The following is a 23399-nucleotide window of genomic DNA, read 5'->3' on the forward strand; positions in this document are numbered from 1 at the left end:
GCAAGTGTAAACTGAGGTGTGACCTGTTGCAGCATATACACCACCCATACTAGTAGAGATGCATTGGGGAAGTGGAGTTAAGACTCCACACACTTTCTGACCTCATCCGCCCTTTCCTGCCTATCCACCTAATGCTGAGAACGCAGGAGTTCTGTGTATTTCGCTCCACATGCAGGAAGGTATAGTGTACCAGCTCTTCCTACTCCCTTACTCTAGCAAACAGGGCAAGCTGTGATCTGTCCCTAAGTCAGCATCATTTTTATAATCACTCTTCATGGTACTTGCATACTTCAGTTCTCTACCAGAAAGACACTGTTGTAATCAGTCTAGCAAGTTGAGACAATCCGACATAATAAAGTTGCAATTTACTTGGGAGAAGAGGTTCAATTTCCAATCCCAAAATTTAGTATGAGATTTAACGTGCTATTATGCACCTTTCTTCTTTACCTTTGAGGAACCTCAGAGAATAATAAACTGAAGGGAAAAGGGAAAAAGAGACAATCAAAGCAAAATTAGCAATCAGGGTAGTACAGTAGCCTAAAGAGTAAATAAATAATAAAGGGGCCAAAATGAAATAATTGTGAAAAAAATTAGAAGGAAAAATTAAAGAACAGAATGGAGGAACTGGGAAAAAAACCCACAGTGAAAGACACTAGGTGGACAGGGTGAGGGGTGGGAAGGCGTATTCATCTGCTGGCAGATATGGTTGATGACTCTCCACTATCCCAAAAACTAGGAGTGCAAAAGATTTTTCTCGACTCCTTATTCTTTCCTTCACTGTTGTTCAGTGGTGGTTTAAAGCAGGATTTTCTGGTAGCACTTTCTGTGGAAACAGTTGTAATCACCGGCCATTTATTCTTTGAAATTCCATTTCCTTTCCCTTTCCCTCTAGCTGTCTTGCCCCAAACCCAGGCAACATGCTGTGCAGTGGGGTAACTCTCACAACTAATGTACTCTTTAATACTCAAACATATGGTAGAGTAGAATGAACCCTCAGTAGGGTTTGAACATGAGCGGTCATGATTGCTATCTACCTGATGTACTTCCTCTTGAATTGAGGTGTAAATTACTACTTATAGATTAATACAGGTGTCTGACTGTAGAAGTCTGGATACTTGAATTACACTTATTTAAAAATGTGGTTGTTATGGTAGTGAAACAAATGTTCTTGTCTTGGTTGATGGTCACTATGGATATTGTGCTAAAATAACTAGTACTGTCTTGTTTGGTAGCTATTCCTTTTCTATGGCATCACCACAGCATTTTCTGTTTGTTTGGGGTTTTTTCACCCTGCTAATCCTGGATGTTGGTGAACTCACTCCATTGCTGAAGAATTCTTTAGCTTTTTCCTCCACTAAAATTCTGAAAGATTAAAATGAATGTTACTTTGTATATGGTCACACTCTTGAAAATAAATAAAATTGAATCATCTACATGTTCTCTTATTGCTTTTTACTTTATTTCAGTTTCTTTATTATTGTTTTTTCTGTCCTGCTTTTCCTTCCATTTTGCTTCGATTTTATGTCCATTCCCCCACTTTTTCAGTAGATTGTCCTGTCTCACCCTTCTGCTCTTCCTTTCTCTAGAGGCTGCTAGTCTTTTCCCTTGGATCTTCTTCGTGCTCCTTGTGGCTGACATGGCAGTACTCGCTCTGTTTGAAGTCTCTGACAGTCAGCCATTGCTCCTTGGGGGATCCAGTGCTGTGGAGCTTTAGCCTTCCTTAGCCTTGGGAAAGTCCCAGAACAACAGGAAACAGGGAACTCAAATGAAATTCATCTGGCAAGTCTTCAGTGGGACTTTGTCCTTGTACACTCAGGGCCTGTCTTCCAGCAGGCAGTTGTTTGGTTGGTCTTCCTGGGCCTGTTTTCCGATTTTCAGCGAAACCTGCCTAGCTAGCCAGTACTCCTAGGTGTCTCTCATGGAGGGAGGAGCAGAGATCTGCTCTCCTTCTTGGAAAACCTCCAACTTAACTGAGTCCTGTTTTTTTTTAAGTCCACTCTTCATTCTTGGCACATGCTACAGAGGTCTTGGTGGTAGTGGGAGGCTTAGTAGGGACAGTTCTCTCCAAGCCAGTCTGAGGCATTCCTGAGTTCTTTTGCCATTTCAGTATCTCTTTGTCGCCATCCCCAGTCTTTCCTGTATCTTGGAGTCCCCATTGGATCCCATACTTACTTTTTAATCCTTTGTTCTTCTTTGGATCTTGCTTCCCTCTAGCAACTCTCTGGTTCATGTTTTTTCCTCCCGTGCCTAAGTGTCCTCCTCTTACCACAAAGTCACTCTGCAGAACCAGCAGCATGGGTCATTCTTTTAGGTCCATTGGCTGGTGTCTTCTGGAGCTCTAACATTGAAGGGGTGGCTGTTTCTACTTTCTTCTACTCTTCACCCTCTTTCTCTTTCCTCTTTAAAAATTAGGGTTCTGGGATTTTCAGGGCCCCTCCTATGGCTACTGGCTGTTTCATCTCCTTACTTTGTCTTCCCTCTCTTTGTCAGGTGTCATCCTCCCTCAGATCTTCCATTCCCCTGTCCCTTGAGGTTCTTCTTGCTGGGTACCAGTCTGAAGTGAAAGCATTGGTTGGAATGTGGGAGGAGCTGCACATCTGTACATCAGACTCTGAACAGATATTGGCGATGACTTTCATTTCCCACTGAAAAACATGCAGGCAGACGAGTGGTTGAGCAGCAGATAGCTCTTACCACAGCGATGCAGAAATGTGCATGTAGGATGTAGCAAAAGGGTGGTAGCTGTAGGCCCAAAATTTTCAGGGAGCAAATTTAAAGTCTTGCAAACAATTATTGGTTTTTCAGTGTATAATGCAGCATGTTGAGGTTCATCCTCAACTTGGTCAAAAGCAGGTTTATAATTTTCCCTCCTTAATCCTTTTCTGTCTTCACTTTCTCACATTACTGTGGACAAGACAGCCATCATTCAGACCTGCATGCCTTTCAAATGTCTTCTTTCCTTTAGTAAGTTAACAAATCTTGCTACTTTTTCTCTACAGATTTTCTGAAATTTGATCCCAGCAGCTAACAACTTCTCCACACCTAGGTTATAATTCTTCTTGGTCACTGTAACCTCATCTTTTCTGCCCTCTTGCTTCAATTCAGTCATGCCAAAAGTGTGATGCAAAGATTGTATTGCTTGTATGTGATTTCCTCTTCAGATTCCTCCACTGATTCTCACTTTGCCTCCCTTTTCTAAAACTTTCTCTCCTGCTGCACAGTGATGCCCTGTGCCCCATCTCATTCACTCCCCTGATGTGTCCTATCTCTTGGCCTTTGGTGTTTTCCCCTCAGCAGCAGCATTCCTTGGGAACTACAGGTCTGTCATCCTCAAGAGTGAAGTTAATGAAGTCTTTCTCAGCCACAGGGGCAAGATTATGGAACTACCTACAGAGGAGAAGAGTGACTGTATTTCTCTCTACTTTCAGAGAGAGATCCAGAACTCATGACATGGTCCTGCAACAATATCTGAAAAGATACACTAGACCCCCGAATTATGCGGGGTTACAAGGAATACAATCCCCGAGTAACTCAAATTTCACACAAGTCAGGGAAGATGGGAAACTGACCAGCCCACCAGGGCTGGTCAGTTTCCTGTCTCTCAGAGTAGTGGGGAGCAGGAACCAAGCGGTATATGCTGGTCAGTTTCCCAGTTCCCACAAGTGGGTTGGAGTTGGGACCAATGCAGCAGCATGGCTGCCAGCTCCCCTCAGCTGGCAGGAGCCTGGTGCACCTTCTCCCCGGCTCCCTCAGCTGGGGGAAACTGGGGAGAAGCTGTGCCACTGTGGCTGTATGCCCACTGGGCTCCACAGCTGCTTCTCCCCTGCTTCCCCCAGCTGGGGAAGCTGGGGGCTGGAGCACTTTTGATTTGCACTTAACTTGTGTTCATGCTAGTTAAGTGCAGATCAAAATCACGCATACTGGGATTACTGCAGTCAAATCAATGCACCAGGTACCTCCAGGGGAGTCAAGAGCACATGAAGGACTTCATCCTGTGCAAATATAACACATGGGTGCTTCTGAGCTCAGCATGCAATAAAACCTTACATACTCTCTCTCACAGTCGCCCTAGGTGGAGTAGATGCACTCAGTCTTTTAAACCTTTTCATATGCTATTATTGCACTGAGTACTGTAACATATAGGGGTTTAGAAGCTAACTATAAAGAATACTGATAACTGTAGGTAATAGCAAGTTGTGTGGCCAGCAATGCTGCCTGTTCACTTATCCAGCTGTGTAAAAATTTATTCCCTAACACTTCTTTTTGGCAAAACTTTTTCTCCATCCTCCCCCCCCAAAAAAGAGGCTTGCTACTCCAAGCTTGCTGAGTGTATAAACTCTTTGTACACTACTGAGGTTGGCTTCTTCTTGCTTGCTTGGTTCTAAAGTGCACCATTTTAAATAAAAATGTTGCCAAATTTAGATATCTCAGTTTTACTCAGATATTTGTCGTGTGTTTGTTCAGATGTATCAAAATCCATAGATGGTGATTTTTGCAGATGAGGGTGCTTCACTTTCATGAATGCAATTTACTTATACATTTTCAGAGATTTAAAAATGTAGGTGCTTAATGCACTAAATATATTACATTTTCTAGGTACTGATGTAGGTAATCAGGCTGCTGCACTTTGTTTTACAGACTTCACTTTTTCTCCCCCTAAATCTTACTAGCAGAAACCAACAGACCTATGAGTATGGACGCACTAATGAGTGCTACTATAATACACAGAAAATACTCCATAGTACCACCCATTTGTCATAGTTACCAGCATTACAGCACCTCTCCCTCTCGTGATTGTTCTACAGATCTCTAGCTTACCTGGTGTCTATCCAGCTAGGCTTGTAACTTTGCCAGAGATCATATACAGAATCCTCAAATCTAGCAGCTTCCCCATTGCCTTAGTTAATATCTGATATTTAGATTGGCTAAAATAGCTGTTTGTTCTTTATAGAAATTTGCTTAGAGGAATCAAGAATTTACACACATAAATTATGCTGTAATTGCCTTTCTAAAACTATTATCCCTGCAATTATGTTAGCAGTTAATAAGCTTTTTATACAGAATATGAATATTATTTGTGTTTTTCTATTTCCTAACACTTATATAATTTGCATTTTTCTGGAAAATATGTTGGATTTGCTATATAAGAATGCAGTAAGTAATTGAACTGGCCTAAGAAGCACAAGGTACGCAAGTGTTACACAAGCTTCCCCAGAGAGCGCTCTCAATTCTGACCTGCAACACCTGCTTGTGTGCCTCTCTTGGACAGGGACTGCCATTCATGTCAGATTTGCTGAGGCTTTCTGATAAGCAACTGGGAAAAGATAAGATGCAAAGTTTAATTCCATTTGTAGCTTCAGACAGAATTTGAATCCAGGTTTCCAGAGATGAAAGGTGATTTATCATAATGGATGCATTACAGTTACTCCTCTCTGGAAGCCCTTATGTGCATCATTTACAGGTCCTATATGCACACACAGCAATTGTACACTTCCCTCATGGTGTATGTTGCACCTTGTTTTTACATTTTCTTTGTTAATGTCTCACAAAATTTACTCCTCAAAGCATAATTGTAGAATCTAGTTTTTCCCATTCTTCTTAGTCTTCATTTCTCTTAAAAACAGGTTTTGTGTACAGGAAGCGAATAGAGATGAGTTAAGTATCTAATCATCAACCTTCAACAACATGTGATACCAGTCAACATCCTGACTGACTCAGATTCAAGATTCAGACCAGGACATAGCCCAGAGACAGATCTAGTGGTTCTAAAACATGATCTCCTAATGACCATGAACACAGATAAAAATCTCCATGTACATATACTGCTGCTTGTATCTGCAGCCTTTGACACGCCATTCCACAGCAGGTCCATCTAGCCCAGTGGTGTCAAATAGGAATTCAAAGATCACCGTACTTGTGGTTGTCGTCTTCCCATATTTGCTACATTCTCCCCCACTCCGCTGTACTCCTCCTCCCCCAGAGCCAGGCATCCCCATCCTCCCTTTAAATGAATGCCCTCCCCCTTCCCTGAAGCCAGGCACTCCCAGCCTCCCTGTTCAAATTCAATGCCGGTGAATCACTAGAGCTGCCACCGGAGCAGCCACACATTTCTTCCACCAAACAGTGGGATGCATGTGCTGAGCCGGTGGATGTCACTCCCTGTGTGTGGCTCTCAGAAGGAGCTGCATTTAAAGGCTCCAAGAGCCATACATGTCTTGAGACCTGTATTCACCACAACACAGTGTCCTATTCGCCACATGTGGCAAGTGGCGAACGTATTGGACACCCAGATCTAGCCAATGTAACAGAAGTAGATGGCCCAGCACTTAAGTCATTCCATTTGTCTCCAGCAGAATTCAGAGACTGGTGGTGAGCAATTCCTCTTCCTCCTCCTTACCTTCAGGGTCCCTCAGGGATCCATACCATCGCCTCTTCTCTTCAATATTCATGAGGCCACTTCAGGAGAGAATGAAATGCCGTGGGCTCAGCTGCCAACCGTGTGCCAATGGCACTCAACTATCTCTCATTCTCAACTGTTTGTCATTGCCACTGCTGCTCTGCCAGAATGCGTACAAGAAATCAGCTGTTTGCTGCAAAAGAACTGGCTCCAGCTGAGTCCTGGCAAAAGTCGAATGATGTTGGCTGCACAAAGAAATGCTTTTAAGAGATAGCCAAGACATTGTGTCCCACATTTGTCAAAATGATGCAGTGCCTCTAAGTCCTGTCCACACTGAATTTGGGTGACTGGGAAGCAGCAGTTCCTCAGAATGCCTTCTTTCACCTCCAGCTTGCTAGGATAGGTCATCCCTTCCTCCTTGACAAGGAGCTGACCATGGTGATCCATGTATTTGTCACCTCTGTCTGGATTACTGTGACTCACTATGTATGGAATTGAATGAGCAGAGGATGGACAGACTCCAAACCTCCTGCAGAATGTGGCTGCCTGCCTTCTCCATGGCTTCGGCTGCTGTGAGCATATCAGGTCTGTGCTCAAGTCCCTTCATGGGCTGCCAGTCAATGTTTGGCAATAGCTTAAAGGTCTTCGTCCTAATTTTCAAAGTAATCATTGAATCAAACCCCAGCTACAGAATTTCAATCTATGAATCAGTGTTACAGTTGCATTCATCTGGGGGCAACGCCGGTCACAAAACCCAAAAGGAAGCATGTGCGCATTGGAGACAAAGAAATCTTATTCAAATGTATCCAGCTATGGAATAAACTTCCAAAGGAAATTAGGCAAATCCAGTATGACCATCTTTAGGAATCACTACAAAACTCTCCTCTTTGCAAAAGTTTTTTTTTACTGTAAGAATGGCCATCATAACATTGACACTTCTTTATGCCCTAAGCCTCTCTATAGGCTTAGGATGCAAATAAATCAAACAGGTTAAGGTGCAAATAAATCAAAACCAAGCTCCTACCCCAAGCAAAGATTTGACCTTCAGAAGGGCAGAGACTCCATGAAGTTCATCAGAAATTTCGGTATTGCTACTCAGATACCATCATGGGTACTAATACAAAACCCTTAGCCATAATTAATGTCACTATTTTTACATCGGTCTTAAAACAAGGAATATTCAAACTTTTATCTTACAGCAAAGCATGCAGTCTCTTTTTCCTCTACCTTGTATTATTACCCTCCCCTCAAATGAAGTGGTAATGGAATTTACAATTTGTATTAAGTTTTTTCAGAAAGGAAAGTATTTGTGACATTACTTTTAGCATATTAGGAGCCTTAAGTTAAAAAAAAATCTTAAATAAAACAAACAGTAGAGTTAGAATATCTGACCCTGAATAAAATATCTACTGTTGTGTAGATTACCAGTCCTGGGTAGATGGTGTGTGATTTAAAAAATGAAATGCAGAAGCTGTTTCCTCTCCATCTCACTCTCTGTGGTTATGACTTTAGAAAAAGGTGTAGAGGTCAGATATTAGGAGGTGTTTCCTGTTTGTGCGAACAGATGGCAAGCTGGAATTAACTCAGACATATGTGATAGCATTATCAAAATATCTGAGCACTTACACAGCTTTCAAGAAAATTTTAAAAACACATTTTGTTGCTCTAAGTGAATAGAGTTCACAGATGTTTAATTCCCAGTTAGTTATTTTAGTTCACAATTACTAGCTGCCCAAAATATAACTTTTATTTTGCAAACACTGAGTAAAAATCGCTTTTGATAGAGTATAGTGTGTGCATGCACGCGCGCACTGTAGTTTGAGCGACTAATATAGTTGTCTTCCTTACATGGGACTAAGGGGATTGTGTGAATAAGATTAAAGGGGAGCTAGCAGGTTATGCATTCAGAAGGTTACTTGTTTACATAAGGGCACAAAACAGGTTTTTTACGATAAATGGCTACCTGAGTCTATACTGAAAGGAATGTGTGTCTTATATATGCAATATGCATTGCCTGAAATACTGCAGAAATAAAATGAGATACCGGAACAGTGGTTTAACTAGATCACAGCTTCGTTAAGTAACACATCTGGGAACTATCCAGCAGTGTTTTGTCCTGTACAGGTAATCCTTCATTTCTAATCTCTTCCACTTTATTAAAAGATGCTCTCAGTCCTCCATCCCATTAATATGCTCCCAGCCCTGTTGCTGGTACCTCACCCCTCTCCTGTGGCAATTGAGAGGGTTGTCTGCTTGCTGTTCAAGGTACGTGGAGCCCCAGGCCCATTCCCCAACTTTTCTAGATGTTTTCTTCTAATCTTCTTCTGATTCTGGTTTATCAGGGAACAGGACCCCCAACTGACAGTGTACCTGGACTTGTCACCTGGCAAGTTGTGGCAAAATAAATTTCCCAACCTAATACACCAGCTGATCCCTGAGGTGCTGAGAGAAAGGAAGAAAACAACAAACATGCACTGCCTATGTCAATCTGGCCGTGAGAAAAAAAAAAATCCTACCTAGTCCTTGGAAGGAAAGTAGCCTGATACCCACTGCAAGGCCCCCAAACCTGCTCCTATTCTAATCACACTGGGGAGAAGGGAGGAGCTTTCATTCCCAGTGAGGAAGAGTGCCCTGGACATGAGGTTGGGTTCAGTAGCTCTCCGCTTACTTGTGGCACTATTAGGCCTTTGCTGAATCTGTCTATGCAGCTAAAGAGCTCCCTCCTCAAACCTATGAGGAGGCTGAGTGCCATGAGGAGAGCAAGTGTATTTTTCAAAGCAGATGAGGATTTTCTTTCCTTTGCTGACCTAGAAAAGCCTCTCCCAGCTACGAGGCTCTGGTAGGGGGCGGGGGGCACTGTCAGCAACTTGCAAAAAATTCTACGGTGAATGAGCAGCTCTGGCCTCAGAAGCCAGACTGCCCTTTAAAACAGATTCTAATTAATCTAGGTCAACAACAGGAGAAAGGAGGTGGCTCCTGGCATGAGGCCCAGACATTCTACAGCTCCGCTCTTCAGAGGATCCCCTTGTAGTGACCAAGGTGTGAAAGCTGATGGAGACTTCCTGCCCATCCTGGTGCCTTGAGACCCAGATTGGAAAAAAGCCATCCCACAACTCATGGAGTAAGAGTGGGCACCCATAGAAGGTCAAAGGGAAAGTTTCCTGCTTTCCAGTAGGGATGCTAAAGATTAACTGGGTAACCAATAGGGGCAGGGGCAGCCCACCACAGGCAGGGGGCTGCTCCAACCCCTTGGGGCCAGTTGCAAGTGGGGGTACTTCAGCGCAACTTGTGCAGCCTTGTGCACAGCTGGCTCCAGAGCACTGCAGGTAGGGGAACTCCAGCCAGGGCAGAGCAGCCTTCGTCCACGGCACTGTGGGAAGGAGGGCGCCAGCCCAGTCGGAGCAGCCCCTTCTGTGGTGACCCTGGGATCACTGTGGACAGTGGGAGCTCCAGTCATGCTGGAGAAGTCCTGGTCTGCAGCTAGGTGGGAGGGAGCCACGCCAGTGCAGATGGGCTGGAGCAGCCTCTCTGGCCACAATCCCCCGCTCCCCTGTTTCATCAGTTAAATGGTTAAACTTAATGTTTAGCTGGTTAACTCTTCAAATGGAATTTTAAATCCCTGTGTTCCAGGAATTCTCTATTGACTCCTATCTACTGACATAGTAGAGCACCTGTGTCTAGAAAAGAGGCATAAGCTGGTAGTACCATCTCCCATGTAGAAAACACAAGCCGCAGCTATTTTTGAGACCCATGAATGGGGAAGGGAGAGGAGAGATTTCATGCATTTTCCTTTGGAGAGTCTTGAGGTCACCATGTCCAAGATGCATGGAAGATCCAAAAAGTTGTTGGAATTGATTCTGAGTGTGAAAGGCGGGACACGTACAGTATAACCTCTTATCTTCTCTCTTGCATTGAGTTCACTTAATAATGAATAGCCAGTTTACATGAGCTGCTGGAATGTCACCTGACAGCTCAAACCAGATGTCTCTTTTAATGAGAGTTTCAGAGAGAACAAGTGCAGATCTACCATGAAAGATGCTCCTTTTGTATAGAAATTGTATGGTAATAAACAGTGGCTGATCCTGTAGGAGTTTAGAAGCTCCATTCAGGTTGGTCCACCATAGAGCACACGTGTTCATTTAAAGTGTACCTCGACTTTAGCAAGTTAATTATATTAGGGTTGATCAATGTTAAGCTGCAGTGTATTTTGCCATAAAACTGTGTGTTGAATGAGGGAGGAAGGACTGAAAATGATGTCCTGTGAGATAAAACTTTGCAACAGTCTTTTTCCCCCTTTCCATCTATTTTTAAAAACTGGAATATGTGTGATTATCTGACATCATGATGTTTTTACCATTCTACCTGCTCTGGGGCCAAAGTTTAGTTAAATTCTCAGATTTTTATACTTAAACACCTTCCAATTTTGCCTGAAAATTTGCTGCATTTATGATGTTCCTTATAATTGAAAAACAACAAATACTGGATAATGTCACCTAGATCATTTAAAGCTGTGAAAAATCATTTAAATGTAAAGCTGAAAAAAATTACTTATCTACTCTAGCTGATCTGCTGTTGGTATTTCTAGGAAACATGTCACTGTGGCCTGATTCTGTTCTGTCTATGTTATCTGCATCAGTAGTTTTGTAAGATGTCTGTTACAAAAGTGGTGGTCTGAATAGTTAGTATGGAAACATCTTTTTTTTTTTTTAAGATTGAAAACACATTTGTTTGTGTTTTGGGTGCCAAAAACAGGGTTCATTTCTGAGAGAAAGTGTCCCTGTACAGTGTCACTTGACAAATACCATGCATTGGTAAATATTTCATAGACAAAACAGATTAAACAACTCACTAATGATTTTATAAGTACACCTTGAAAGGCAGCTACACTTATTTCAATCATCACAATGACCAGTACATTTATAAATTAGCACTTTGATTTGATTGTCTGATGCCTTATGATTTTCAGTGCATACAAAAGTGTTGTAACACAGACAGCCTTAATCAAAACATCAGATTTTCTTGGAATACATTCAGTTAAAAACATCAGTTTCTTTATCCTATGGATCTTTTAAAGGAAATAAATACAAAATGGCATTAATGCAACATTCTGGTTAGCTTTTAAGTTAATTGCACCAGCCCAAACAAGCTTAAAGAGAAAAGAGAGATGAGAAATAAATGACCTTTTAAAGAGGTAGATCTTTGGAGAAAGACGACAGTTCTAGGCCCAAAATAGAGCAGCTGCAGGAAGGAAGCACAAGATCCCATGCATGCTGAAAGGAAAGGACATCCTTTTCACAATAGTAAGAGAGAAGAGACATGGGGAGAAGGGACAAGCTGCCTTACAGACCCAGAAGCATCAGGAAACAACACATAAAACAGAGAGATTTTAAAGGAACGGATGGGCTTTTTCCAGGGGCATCGCTTCTAATATTATCCATAATTCCTTAAAAAATTTTGTGATAGATCCGTGTTATCGCTGCATAATTATGTAAATAACACTTGAAATTACTTTATGAAAGGGTTATACTATAAAAAGTAAGCACCTTATAATTCTTTTCATGGTTTTGTTACATTTATATTCTAAAGTTAAATGTTGGTTTTTGTAACACACTCTATAAAAAGTTTTTCATTTGGAACAATGCCAAAATGTGAAACATGATACTGAATAGCATAAATGCAGATAAGGAGGAAGATGTTTTCAAAATGATTTCAACTGTGTTGGGTTGATATGGTCACTTAGATAGTACAGTGATGGCTGTAGAAAACACTTACTTCCTCAGTAGTCTTTGTCGTGAGTTTACCTCTGTGATTTAGTTGGTGCCCTAAGAAATCCTCTCATTGCTGCCTCTTTAATCTCCTGCATGTTTAGCTTTCACATCTGTGGTGATTAGGGCCCTACCATATTTACAACCATGAAAAACACATCATGGCCCATGAAATCTGGTGGTCTCCTCTCCCCACACCCCCCAAATCTGATCTTTTGTGAACTTTTTCCCTAAACAGTACTAAACAGTTTTCATGAGAGAGAGAGCAGGACTTCTCAGATTGGGGATCCTGACCCAAAAGAGAGTTGCAAAGTTATTTTAGGGGGGTCACAGTATTGACTGCCTTGCTACTTCAGAACTGGACAGCCAAAGACCAGGAGCTGTTGAAGGTAGTGTCTTGCCAGCAGCACAGAAGTAAGGGTAACAATATTATGCCATCTCATGTTGATTTCTGTGCTGCCGCCTTATGAGCTAGACAGCCAACTGCTAAGAGTGGCTGCTGAGAGTCCACCTCTTCAGGCAGAAGCTTAGATATAGGTGCAGCAATATCATACTATGCCATCCTTACTTCTGTATTGCTGCTGGCTGTGGTTCTGCTTTCAGAGCTGGTTTCCTGGCCATCAGCTGCTGCTCTTCGGGTGTCCAGCTCTGAATGCAGTGCCTCTGCCAACAGCAGTGCAGAAGTAAGAGTAGCAGTTCCACAATCCCTCCCTGACTATAACCTTGCAAATCCCGCTCTCTCCCCTGGCAGAAACTCCTTTTTGGGTCAGGTCCCTACAATTACAGCGCACTGAATTTTCAGATTTAAATATCTGAAAGCATGAAATTTGCATTTTTTTTAAATTGTGTAACAGTGAAATTTGACCAAACTGGACCATGGGTTTGGTAGGGCCTTAGTGATATGTGGTTTCAGCCCCGCTCTTTCTGCGCAGGAAGAACTAGAATTCAGAGTTATCATTGACTATTTTTAATCACAGAGTGGTAGCCATGTTAGTCCGTATCTTTGCACAACAAAGCAAGCAGTCTTGTAGCACCTTAATTCTGGAGCAGAACTGAGAAGAAGTGGGTCTTTCCCACAAAAGTTCATTACCTAATAAATAACATCATTAGTCTGTAAGGTGTTGGACTGGTTGCTTTGCTTTTAATCAGTGAGCAGAGCTGCTCCTAAGTAATATAAAGTGCCCATAGCTTGATGTTAAGGGCTTGACCTTGCAGTCAGGTCAGGTTTTATTTCTCTTGCCTAAAAAGCAGTCAAACCTCTGTTTACTTAGGGAACAAGAGACCAGAACTCAGGCTGCATCTACACTATGAGATAAAATAGATTTTAAGTTCATTAGCCTGATTTTTCCCTGTGCCTGTCCTCACTGTAAATTCCATTCACTTGATTTATGGACCACTAAAATCAACATGATATGAAAATCCTAAAATCCAAGTAACCCCGACGGGTGTAGTGTTCGATTCGAATTTAAGAATCCGAATGAAGGGTAATGAGGATGTGGCACATCTTTAAATCGAATTCATTAGTCTCCACAGATGTCCTGTACGTGCCTCACAATGCACCACAGTTCTCTGCTCTGGCCTCTTACATCTCCACTGCTCTCAATCGCATAGGAATTCGGCAACATGACTGTTAAAATGCGGCACCTGCAAGCCTGTGGCTGTAGGGTCATGAGAGGCTGAAAAATCTCTCTTTTTCTTTGAGAGGAGCGCAGCTGTGGGGTCTGTGCTTCTGTGTAGACCCCTAGTAGCTGCCTTTTTTTTCTGCGCTGCCTGGTGCTAGCCGCTGGCCCCCTGTACCATGTGTCAGCTAAGCTGTGGAGGGGGGATTGTGCTTGTCTGGTAGTACAAGAAACTTCTTCTCAGCGATTTACATGTTGTCCTGACCCCCATGTCCCCTCCCTTCCCTCCCCCCCAGAGGCACCACACAGTCTGAAACATTCCTGCACCCAGCCACATCACCTGGCTAGACCCCGAACCAATAAAAGAACTTGCTGCTCAAGGTGCCAGGCAGATTGTGCACGGTGAGGGTCACAATTTTCAGGGGCTGGCTGTAGCCAGGGCTCTTTTAGCCACCGGGCAACATCTTCCTCGGCAGTTATGATTTTGAGGGGCTGGCTGTAGCTGGGGGGCTCTTTTAACCACCTGGGGGACATCTCCCTCGGCAGTCAAGATTTTCAGAGGCTGGCTGTAGCTGGGGCCCTTTTAACCACTCGGGGGACATGTCCCTCAGTGGTCATGATTTTGAGGGGTTGGCTGCAGCTGGGATTCTTTTAGCTTCCAGGGGTACGTCTCCCTCGGCGGTCATGATTTTGAGGGGCAGGCTGTAGCCGGGGGTCTTGTAGCCACCCCGAGCCATACATGTCTCAGTAAAGGCAAGGTATTAGCTGTGCAATTGCCACAGTTGTTGAAGTAAGGCTTGTAGCAGGGAATATTCATGTCCTAAGTGTCTTCTTTTCCAGGTGCAAACCTGGCTGTAGTCTGGGGTCTTTTAGCCTGATGAGTCATTCGAGTTTCAGTGTAACAGTCATGTCTACTTCGACATAAGGGTTTTCTTTTTCAGGTGGTCTAAATCCAGATTCAACTCAGTACCATCTTTTAACTGCCCCCGCCCATTACTGATGATGCATTCGAGTTTCAGTGTAACAACCGTGTCTACTTAGACATACTTAACATGGCAGGGGAAAGAGGGGAATCAAATGTGGGAAGTTGGCATCATATACCCACATCTACTTGTGGGGCCAGATTGCAACGGGGCTCAGAGAACTGTGGGATATGTTCCCACAATACACTGCAGCAGCACTCGATTTTTGTGTGGAGTAGTAAGTTGATTATCTGGGAAGACGGAGATGCTCAAAATCGAATGGATAAGACTCAGCGTTAAGAAATTGATTTTAATAAAATCGATTTTATCTTAGTGTAGCGGCGGCCCCAGAGTTGGTTTTCCCCAGGGTATTGGTCAGCAGCTGCTTCAGCATCTGTGGAACACGAACATGAGGAAACATTTATTTAACAGGAAATAAATATGGGAAATATCTCTTATTTTTAGTATATGTTTCTTTAAAGTAGCAGATGTGTTTTGATTAATTGGTAAAGCAAGGAAATATACCCTTTGAGTGCTGTAATTATTAAAGATGATATTATGGCAGTTATTATATGAAACAAACATTTTACTCATAATACAATTCATACAAAATTGTATATTCTTTTTATGTTAAAGGATAAATAATATGTGATTTCAGGGCAGGGTGATTAACTGGAATCGACTCTTTCCTCCCTTACGTCGAAGACTAAATGCAAATTATCAAGATAATCGCCAGTTTGAGCAAGAAGCACCTCCACCCGCTGAAGTTTCTGAGGATCAGGTAAGTACTTTTGTGTTTTAAAACAATTTAAAAATGGAGGATGGGTTGGATACATGTACCATTTTTCATAATTTGTAATATTGTAACTGTGGTAACCTTCTAAACAGTTAATATGGTGGAAGCTGCAAACTAGAACAGTATTTCTTCTTCGAGTGGTCCCCGTGGGTGCTCCACAGTAGGTGTTGGGCTTGCCCCGGCACCGCAGATTGGAAAATTTTTAGCAATCTCTGTTGGGTCACACATGTGCTGATGCACACCAGTCCTTCGCGCACCTTCGGTCACATGCGCGATCCAGTCCCCACCAGTTCCTTCTCAACTGCCAACGGCTGCAGACGGATTCCACTCCGGCTCCAATGCCTGAGAAAGATAAAAACTATATTTTAATTTTGTTAATCTTCTTTATAGTTATTAGTTTGATAGTTTTAGTTAGCATTGTTAAAGTTGTTCCGTTAAATGTAGATATAGTTAAAAAAAAAAAAAAAAAAAAAAGAGAGGAGAGAGAAGAACAGAGGCGGCTGCCATAAGCGGTCTGCTATCCTAAAAGCCGCGAACGTTTTTCTTTTTTTTCCAGGACTGATTAGCTGTTAAGTGCCCTATTAACATTCAAAGACTTAAACGCCCGGGCTGAGATGTCCTCACCGGGGTTTAAGAAATATGCGTCATGCCGCGAGGCCATGCCTGCCTCCAGACGGGTATAGCGAGTGCATTCATTGCCTTGAGGAGACCCACGTTCCACAAAAGTGTCCTCACTGCTCCAAGCTCACGGCCAGAGCCAGAAAGGACAGGGAAATGAGGCTGAAAATGATTTTATTTGATAAGGCCCTCCAACCTGAACCATCGGAGAAGCCCCATAAAGAGGGGCCCTCAGGGTCGCACAAGAGGAAGGCAGCTTCCCTAACCTCCTCTGTACAAAAGAAAAGAAAGCTCTCTCCAGCTCGATCCTTGCCGGTAACACTTGCGAGCAGGACAAGCGGAGCACAGGATTCTAACCCGCGGACTGCTCAAAGCAGGATAGCTGTAGCGCACACAGCTGCGCCGGGGCCTCCGACTATTAAGCAGTCGGCACCGGGGATGCCTCAGGTGCCGGAATCGGAGGCACTGACTCCCACGGCACCGAAGCAGGGGTACCCGGCATGGGACCCAACGGTGCTGGAGGAAGCTGCCTGCGCGGCGCCGTGCACAGGAGCACCGAGCGCAGCATGCACAACGGCGCCGAGGTCCCCAGCATGGGAGGGGGCGGCGCCTGCTTCACAGGGACGGGGAAAAGTAAAAGCTAAAACTCGGCACCACAGCCTATCCCCGGAGGCCACCGCGTTGCCGTTATCGCCTAGCTCCCCCCCCAGAAATACATCGGGCAGCAACTCCCATGGCCTGCTTCAGATCTCCATCCCCGTTCCTTCAACCACCATCCTCCTGGCTCAGACAACCTTCACCAATCTCCAGTAGGGACCCGTATGAATACTGTCACAGAGCATCTCCACCGCCCTTAGCGTCGTCACGGAGGTCACACTTGTCTAGACCCCATGCGTACATGTTTCTTCGTCCTCCCCAGATTGTCCCCAGGGGTATTCCGCCCCCCACCCCCCCCGGACGACCTTAGGCAATTCCAAGAACTATTCAAGAGAGTAGCACAAACACAGCACAATCACATAGCGGAGGTGCAGGAGAAACATCATAAACTCCTGAAAAATATAAGACCCCCGGCTTCATCTAAGATCACCATCCCACTAGATGAAGCAATTATGGAATCAGCCACCAACATATGGCAGACTCCAGCCACTACCCCTCCCACAAATAAGAGGGCAGATAAGAAATACTTTGTTCCAGCCAAGGGCATGGAATTCCTATTTAGCCACCCCCAACCAAATTCCCTGGTAGTCAAATCATCACAGCAGAGATCCAAGACACCCCAATATAAATCAGGAGGGTCAGAAAAAGACGTGAGGAAATTAGACAAGTTTGGTAGGAAGGTTTATTCCTCCTCTACCTTACTACTCAGAATGGCAAATGATGCAGCACACCTGTCAAACCACAACTTTGACAATTATTCCAGACTGGCTTCCCTCATGGATTTCCTTCCAGAGGATAAGAAACCAGTGCTGAAAGCGATTGTCCAAGAGGGCTACGCTGCCTCGCGAACAGGAGTCCAGATTGCCCTGGACGTGGCAGACACAGCAGCATGCTCCACAGCCACAGCAGTGGTAATGTGTAGAGAATCATGGCTCCAGACATCCAGCATTCCCAGAGATCTGCAAACAAAAATCGTAGACCTTCCATTTGATAAATAGAAGTTATTCGCAGATTCAACTGACTCAGTCCTACACTCCAGCAAGGACTCGAGAACCACACTTAGGACCCTGGGCATATATACCCCTCCATACAGGAGGAAGAAGTTTTACCCCCAGCAAAGGCGCTACACTTATCAACCTCAGCGTACACAATACCAACGGAGCTATGACCAGGGACGCCACCACCAGCAGCACCAGTATAGGGCCCCCAGCAGGGTCGCGCACCCTCGGGGCAAGCCCTGAGACAGCAAGTTTGACGGGTATGTCAAGGACTGCAATATCAACACCATCCCTCAATGCCAATCCCAGCACATGTTCCATCATCGGCTCAAACCGTTCTACTCTCAATGGCAAAACATCACCACAGACAAATGGGTACTGGAAATTATAGCCACGGGATACACGATCCCCTTCCAATCACTACCTCCTCCGAAACTGCCCAGCCAGCCCTTCTTCAAGGACCCCTCCCACGAGGCAAGGTTAAAACAGGAGGTAGACCATCTCATGTTCATAGGGGCAGTGGAGAGAGTCCCGGAACAATTCTAAGGGAAAGGGTTCTACTCATGGTACTTCCTAACAGAGAAGAAGACAGGAGGCTGGAGGCCAATCCTGGACCTACAGGCCCTCAACCGGCATCTGTGCAAACAGCGTTTCAGGATGATTACAATTGCCTCCATACTTACGGCATTGGACGATGGAGACTGGTTTGCAGCCCTCGACTTGCAGGCGCGTATTTTCATATAACTATTCACCCGGCAGACAGACGTTTCCTCCACTTCACAGTAGGCAGGGAGCACTTCCAATACAGAGTTCTTCCGTTCGGTCTCTCTTCAGCACCCAGAGTGTTCACCAAAACACTGACGGTAGTATCAGCTTACCTACACAGACAGGGTGTGTTCATTTTTCCATACCTGGATGACTGCCTACTGAAAGGGGCCTCAAAGGCAGAGGTCCTACGCATGATACATGTCTCTACAAACACATTTGCCTCGTTGGGCCTAGTTATCAACCTCTCGAAATCAAAGACTGAGCCTACGCAGAATATAGAGTTCATAGGGGCACGCATAGACTCTACTACATCAAGAGTATACCTGCCCGAGGCCCATTTCCACACCATCAAATCCCTGGTACAAGTTATGACATACAGTGCCAATCCTAACATGTCTACAACTGTTGGGGCACATGGCGACCACCATGTTCGTGGTACAGAATGCAAGGCTGCATATGCGGGGCCTGCAGCATTGGCTAGCGAGCGTTTACAAACCAATAGTCCATACCATCCACAGGGCAGTATCGCCCACAGTGGAGGTGCGCAGGTCACTGGCATGGTGGGCAGATCCCAAGAACTTACTAGTAGGGGTGCCCTTCCACCAACCACAAATCACGATTTTTCTTATGACAGACACATCCCACATAGGATGGGGAGCACACATTGGCAACAAAGTAACTCAGGCGCTATGGTCCCCCGCGGAAAAGACATTGCACATGAACGTACTAGAACTCAGAGCTGCGTTCAACGCATGCAGACGCTTTCGGAAATACCTACACGGCAAAGTAGTCAGGATAAATACCGACAACACCACCACCATGTTTTATATCAACCAGCAAGGAGGGGCCAGATCCCGTGCGTTATGCGCGGAGGCAGTCCGGTTGTGGAACTGGTGCATTGTCAACAATGTAACGCTGAAAGCCTCATACTTACTCGGTGTCCACAGTGTGAAGGCGGACCAGCTAAGTAGGTGCTTAGCACTCACGCACGAGTGGCAGATCCGTGCCGATCTGCTCCGACGAGTTTTTCACAAATGAGGGGTTCCCCAAATCGATCTGTTTGCCACTTACAACAACAAACAATGCCCTCAGTACTGCTCCAGAGCGGGCATAGGACAGGGATCCTTGGGGGCCACATTCACGGTGCCATGGAAGGGCCCTCTACTCTATGCGTTTCCTCCCACATCACTCATTCACAAGGTTCTAGAGAAAGCCGAAAGAGAGAGAGCACTCATAATACTGATAGTCCCAACCTGGGACTGACAGCAATGGTTTCTTCTGCTTCTGCGCATGTCGTGCCGCCCGCCACTCCCCCTATCGGTAGTGCCGGACCTTCTCATGCAGGCTCAGGGGTCCATAGTGCACCCACATCCTCAAAGACTCCGCCTACAGGCGTGGCTAATCCATGGCTCAGCGCCTTAGAGAGCACATGTTCGGAGGGAGTGAAACACGTCTTGGAGTCCAGTCGAAGGACTTCCACTAGAAGGACTTATGCGCAGAAGTGTAAACGATTCATCTCCTGGTGCTCTTCCAAGCAGTTGGCTCCTCAGGACGTCCCTATAACTGCAATTCTAGAATACCTGCTGGAGCTAAAGCAAGATGGACTCTCCCTATCCTCTCTAAAGGTCCATCTTGCAGCTATATCAGCGTTTCAACATAAAGAGGAAGGGCCAACCATATTCGCCCATCCTATGGTCACACGGTTCCTAAAGCGGCTGGTAAACCTGTACCCCCCTCGGAAACCACTGTCGCCGCTATGGAGTTTGGACTTGGTCCTCCACACGCTGTCGGGACCACCCTTTGAACCATTGGCCACAGTACCCCTCCGGCTACTTACCCTGAAAACAACCTTCTTTCTCGCCATCACGTCAGCCCGCAGAGTGAGCGAACTTGCAGCAATAATGGCAACGCCACCCTGCACAGTATTGTCAAAAGAAGCGGTGATCTTACGATTACACCCGGCTTTCCTTCCAAAGGTTTCCTCAGAGTTCCACATTAATGAACCAATAGTATTACCCTCATTTTATCCTAAGCCTCACAACTCTAGCAAAGAGGCGCTGCTGCACCTGCTAGATGTAAGGAGGGTGTTGGCCTTTTACATAGACAGAACTAAGCCCTTCCGGAAAACGGACAAACTCCTGGTGTCTCTCGCATCCAGGTTGAAAGGGGAAGGCCTATCCTCACAAAGAATTTCAAATCACATCGTATCCTGCATAAGACTGTGTTATGAGCTGAGTAAGACCCCTCTGCTAGTTTCGCCCAGGGCTCACTCCACCAGAGCGATGGCAACGTCGACGGCCTTCTTCAAAGGCATCGCGTTAAAAGATATCTGCAGAGCGGCAACTTGGTCATCTTACGACACCTTTGCCGAGCATTATGCCATGCACTGGGTGTTCAATGAGGATACACGCCTATCGACAGCAGTCCTATCAAGGACAAGCTGCACATAAGTGGACACCCACCCTCCCGAATTGGGGTCACTGCTGGGTAGTCACCTACTGTGGAGCACCCACGGGGACCACTCGAAGAAGAAAGAGAAGTTACTCACCTGTGTAGCAACGAGGTTCTTCGAGATGTGTCCCCGTGGGTGCTCCACTACCCGCCCGTCCTTCCCGCTTCGGAGCTCTGTTTTTGTGTTTTTCAGAAGCATCTGGGGAGGTTGGTCAAGTAACTGACGGGGACTGGATCGCGCATGTGACCGAAGGCGCGCGAGGGACCAGCGCGCATCGGTGCATGCGCGACCCGACGGAGACTGCTAAAAATTTTCTGATCTGCAGCGCTGGGGCAAACCCGACACCTACTGTGGAGCACCCACGGGGACACATCTCGAAGAACCATCATTACTACACAGGTGAGTAACTTCTCTTTCTCAACCTTTTTTTATAAAGTACCCCTTTAAAAAAAAAAAAGGGACCCCCTAGGCTTCTGTTATATACCCCCTAAGGGTACACATACCACCAAGTAGAGAAACATGGTCCTAAGGTAATCTGAGGTCTTGAAACAAGTGCCATTCAACGTTTCTAAATTACTGTACCCTTTCCAGTTCTCAGATTTGTTTTGCATACCACCAAGTTACACCTCACTTAAAAACTACTATTTAAAAAAACATGCACAAATATCACAGAAGATTACCACTGACAATTTTCTGACTTTCTGCCATCTTATTATCAAATAAATGAATTGGACTCGAAATTGTATACATACATTTCAGCATAAAGCACATGTAGCAGTAGAAGCAAATCATTGTCTGAATGATCTTTTAGATTGTACTAATTTTAATGTTTTTATGTTGCCTGTTGTAAAACTAGGCTAATATCTAAATGAATTGATGTACCTTCTGGAAGACCTCAGTGTACCCCCTACGATACACGTACCTCTGGTTGAGAAACACAGAACTAGCATACTAAATGACAGTCACAACATGAAAACAGTTTGAACTAATGCAATTCTATTTATGGGATTAGAGCTGCAAATTTATATTAGAGTTTTTGACTTTGTGTACTGTACAACTTTTGTTTTTAAAAAACAGCTTGTTTAACTATTCAAATACGGTAAACAAACGGAGAATGACAAATAGTTGTCATGATTCATAGTGAATAAGCTGATGAATATGTGTGGAGCTGTTGTTGTGGAAGCTTTAATGGTCTTTCACTGAGCTCATCATTTAAAAGTTTCCACACTCCATCACGTGTACTCAGCAAGCCACATGTATATGTGTGTATATATATATATATATAGCACAGAAATAAAAATGTAATGCCAGCTCTGAATGGCTATACGTATACAATATCAAACTCAATAAATGCAGAACTGGTTCTCTGACATTAGACAGGAATTGCTATGTTCTCTGCCTGCCTACTGGACCAAGATAGGCTAGGTTACATTTTTAAAGGTATTTAGGCACCTTCCATTGGGAGTTATGCACTTAAACACTTTTAGATGTTTGGCCCAATTTATTTGTTTTGCTTAGCAGTTTCATTTTTGGGAGCAAGATCATTTCTTAACTAATTTCAGAAATTACTGATCAGTTGCTTACGGCTTCATCTACACTACAGCTCCCATTTCAAAAGGACAGATTTCAAAACTAAACATTGAAACACGGCCTTCCGAAAGCAAACATCCATACAGGCAAACAGGGAAGGAAGGTCCAAATGGCCCCCACCGCACTTCCGAAAGAGAGCACCCACACGGCCCAGGGCACTCTTTCGAAAGTACAGGTGCAGGAAGTGCTGCAGGCGAGGTCGCATGGTGCATGAGCCCATCCCGAGCCTCGGCCTGCGTATGCTGAGGGCCAGCTACCCATCCCTAGGCAAGCAGAAGGAGAGCAAGCAGACCCCGCATGGACTCTGAGCAGCTCCCGCCAGCATCGAGGCCACAGTCCGCATACTGGCTGCGGTCCTGGCCACTGTACACCAGCAACTCTAGGTGGCCACCCTGCTAGCCACCCTCCTGGAGGCTGCCCTCAGGGTGTTATGCCCCCACCTGGTCCCACAGGTCACCCGCCACCTGTGCGGCTTCCACACAAGCAGTGACTGGTGGGACCGGCTGGTGCTGGAGGACTGGGATGACGACCAGTGGCTACAGAACTTCAGGATGACCAAGAGGACATTCCTGGAGCTCTGCCACTGGCTCACTCCAGCCCTCCAGCACCGCAACACCTTCATGAGGCTGGTGCTCTCGCTCCAGAAAAGGGTGGCCATAGCCCTCTGGAAACTGGCCACCCTGGACAGTCACCGTTCCATCAGCCACCAGTTCAGGTTGGGTGGGGCCACTATTGGGGCCGTCCTCAACGAGGCAAGCCATGCCCAGGTCACACCTA

The 23399-nt window shown here is 45.0% G+C and overlaps 1 protein-coding gene across 1 annotated transcript in view; it reads left to right on the forward strand.

The window, feature by feature from the left end:
- UBAC2 (UBA domain containing 2) overlaps positions 1–23399 on the forward strand; it is a 180489-nt gene that overhangs the window by 142275 nt on the left and 14815 nt on the right. The window contains exon 8 of the mRNA XM_074989575.1: positions 15402–15524. Within this exon, the coding sequence (XP_074845676.1) occupies positions 15402–15524 (123 nt within the window). The remainder of the gene's footprint in view (positions 1–15401; positions 15525–23399) is intronic.

The sequence above is a fragment of the Carettochelys insculpta genome, chromosome 1 (genome assembly GCF_033958435.1).
Source record: "Carettochelys insculpta isolate YL-2023 chromosome 1, ASM3395843v1, whole genome shotgun sequence".
In the NCBI taxonomy this organism is placed as follows: domain Eukaryota; kingdom Metazoa; phylum Chordata; order Testudines; family Carettochelyidae; genus Carettochelys; species Carettochelys insculpta.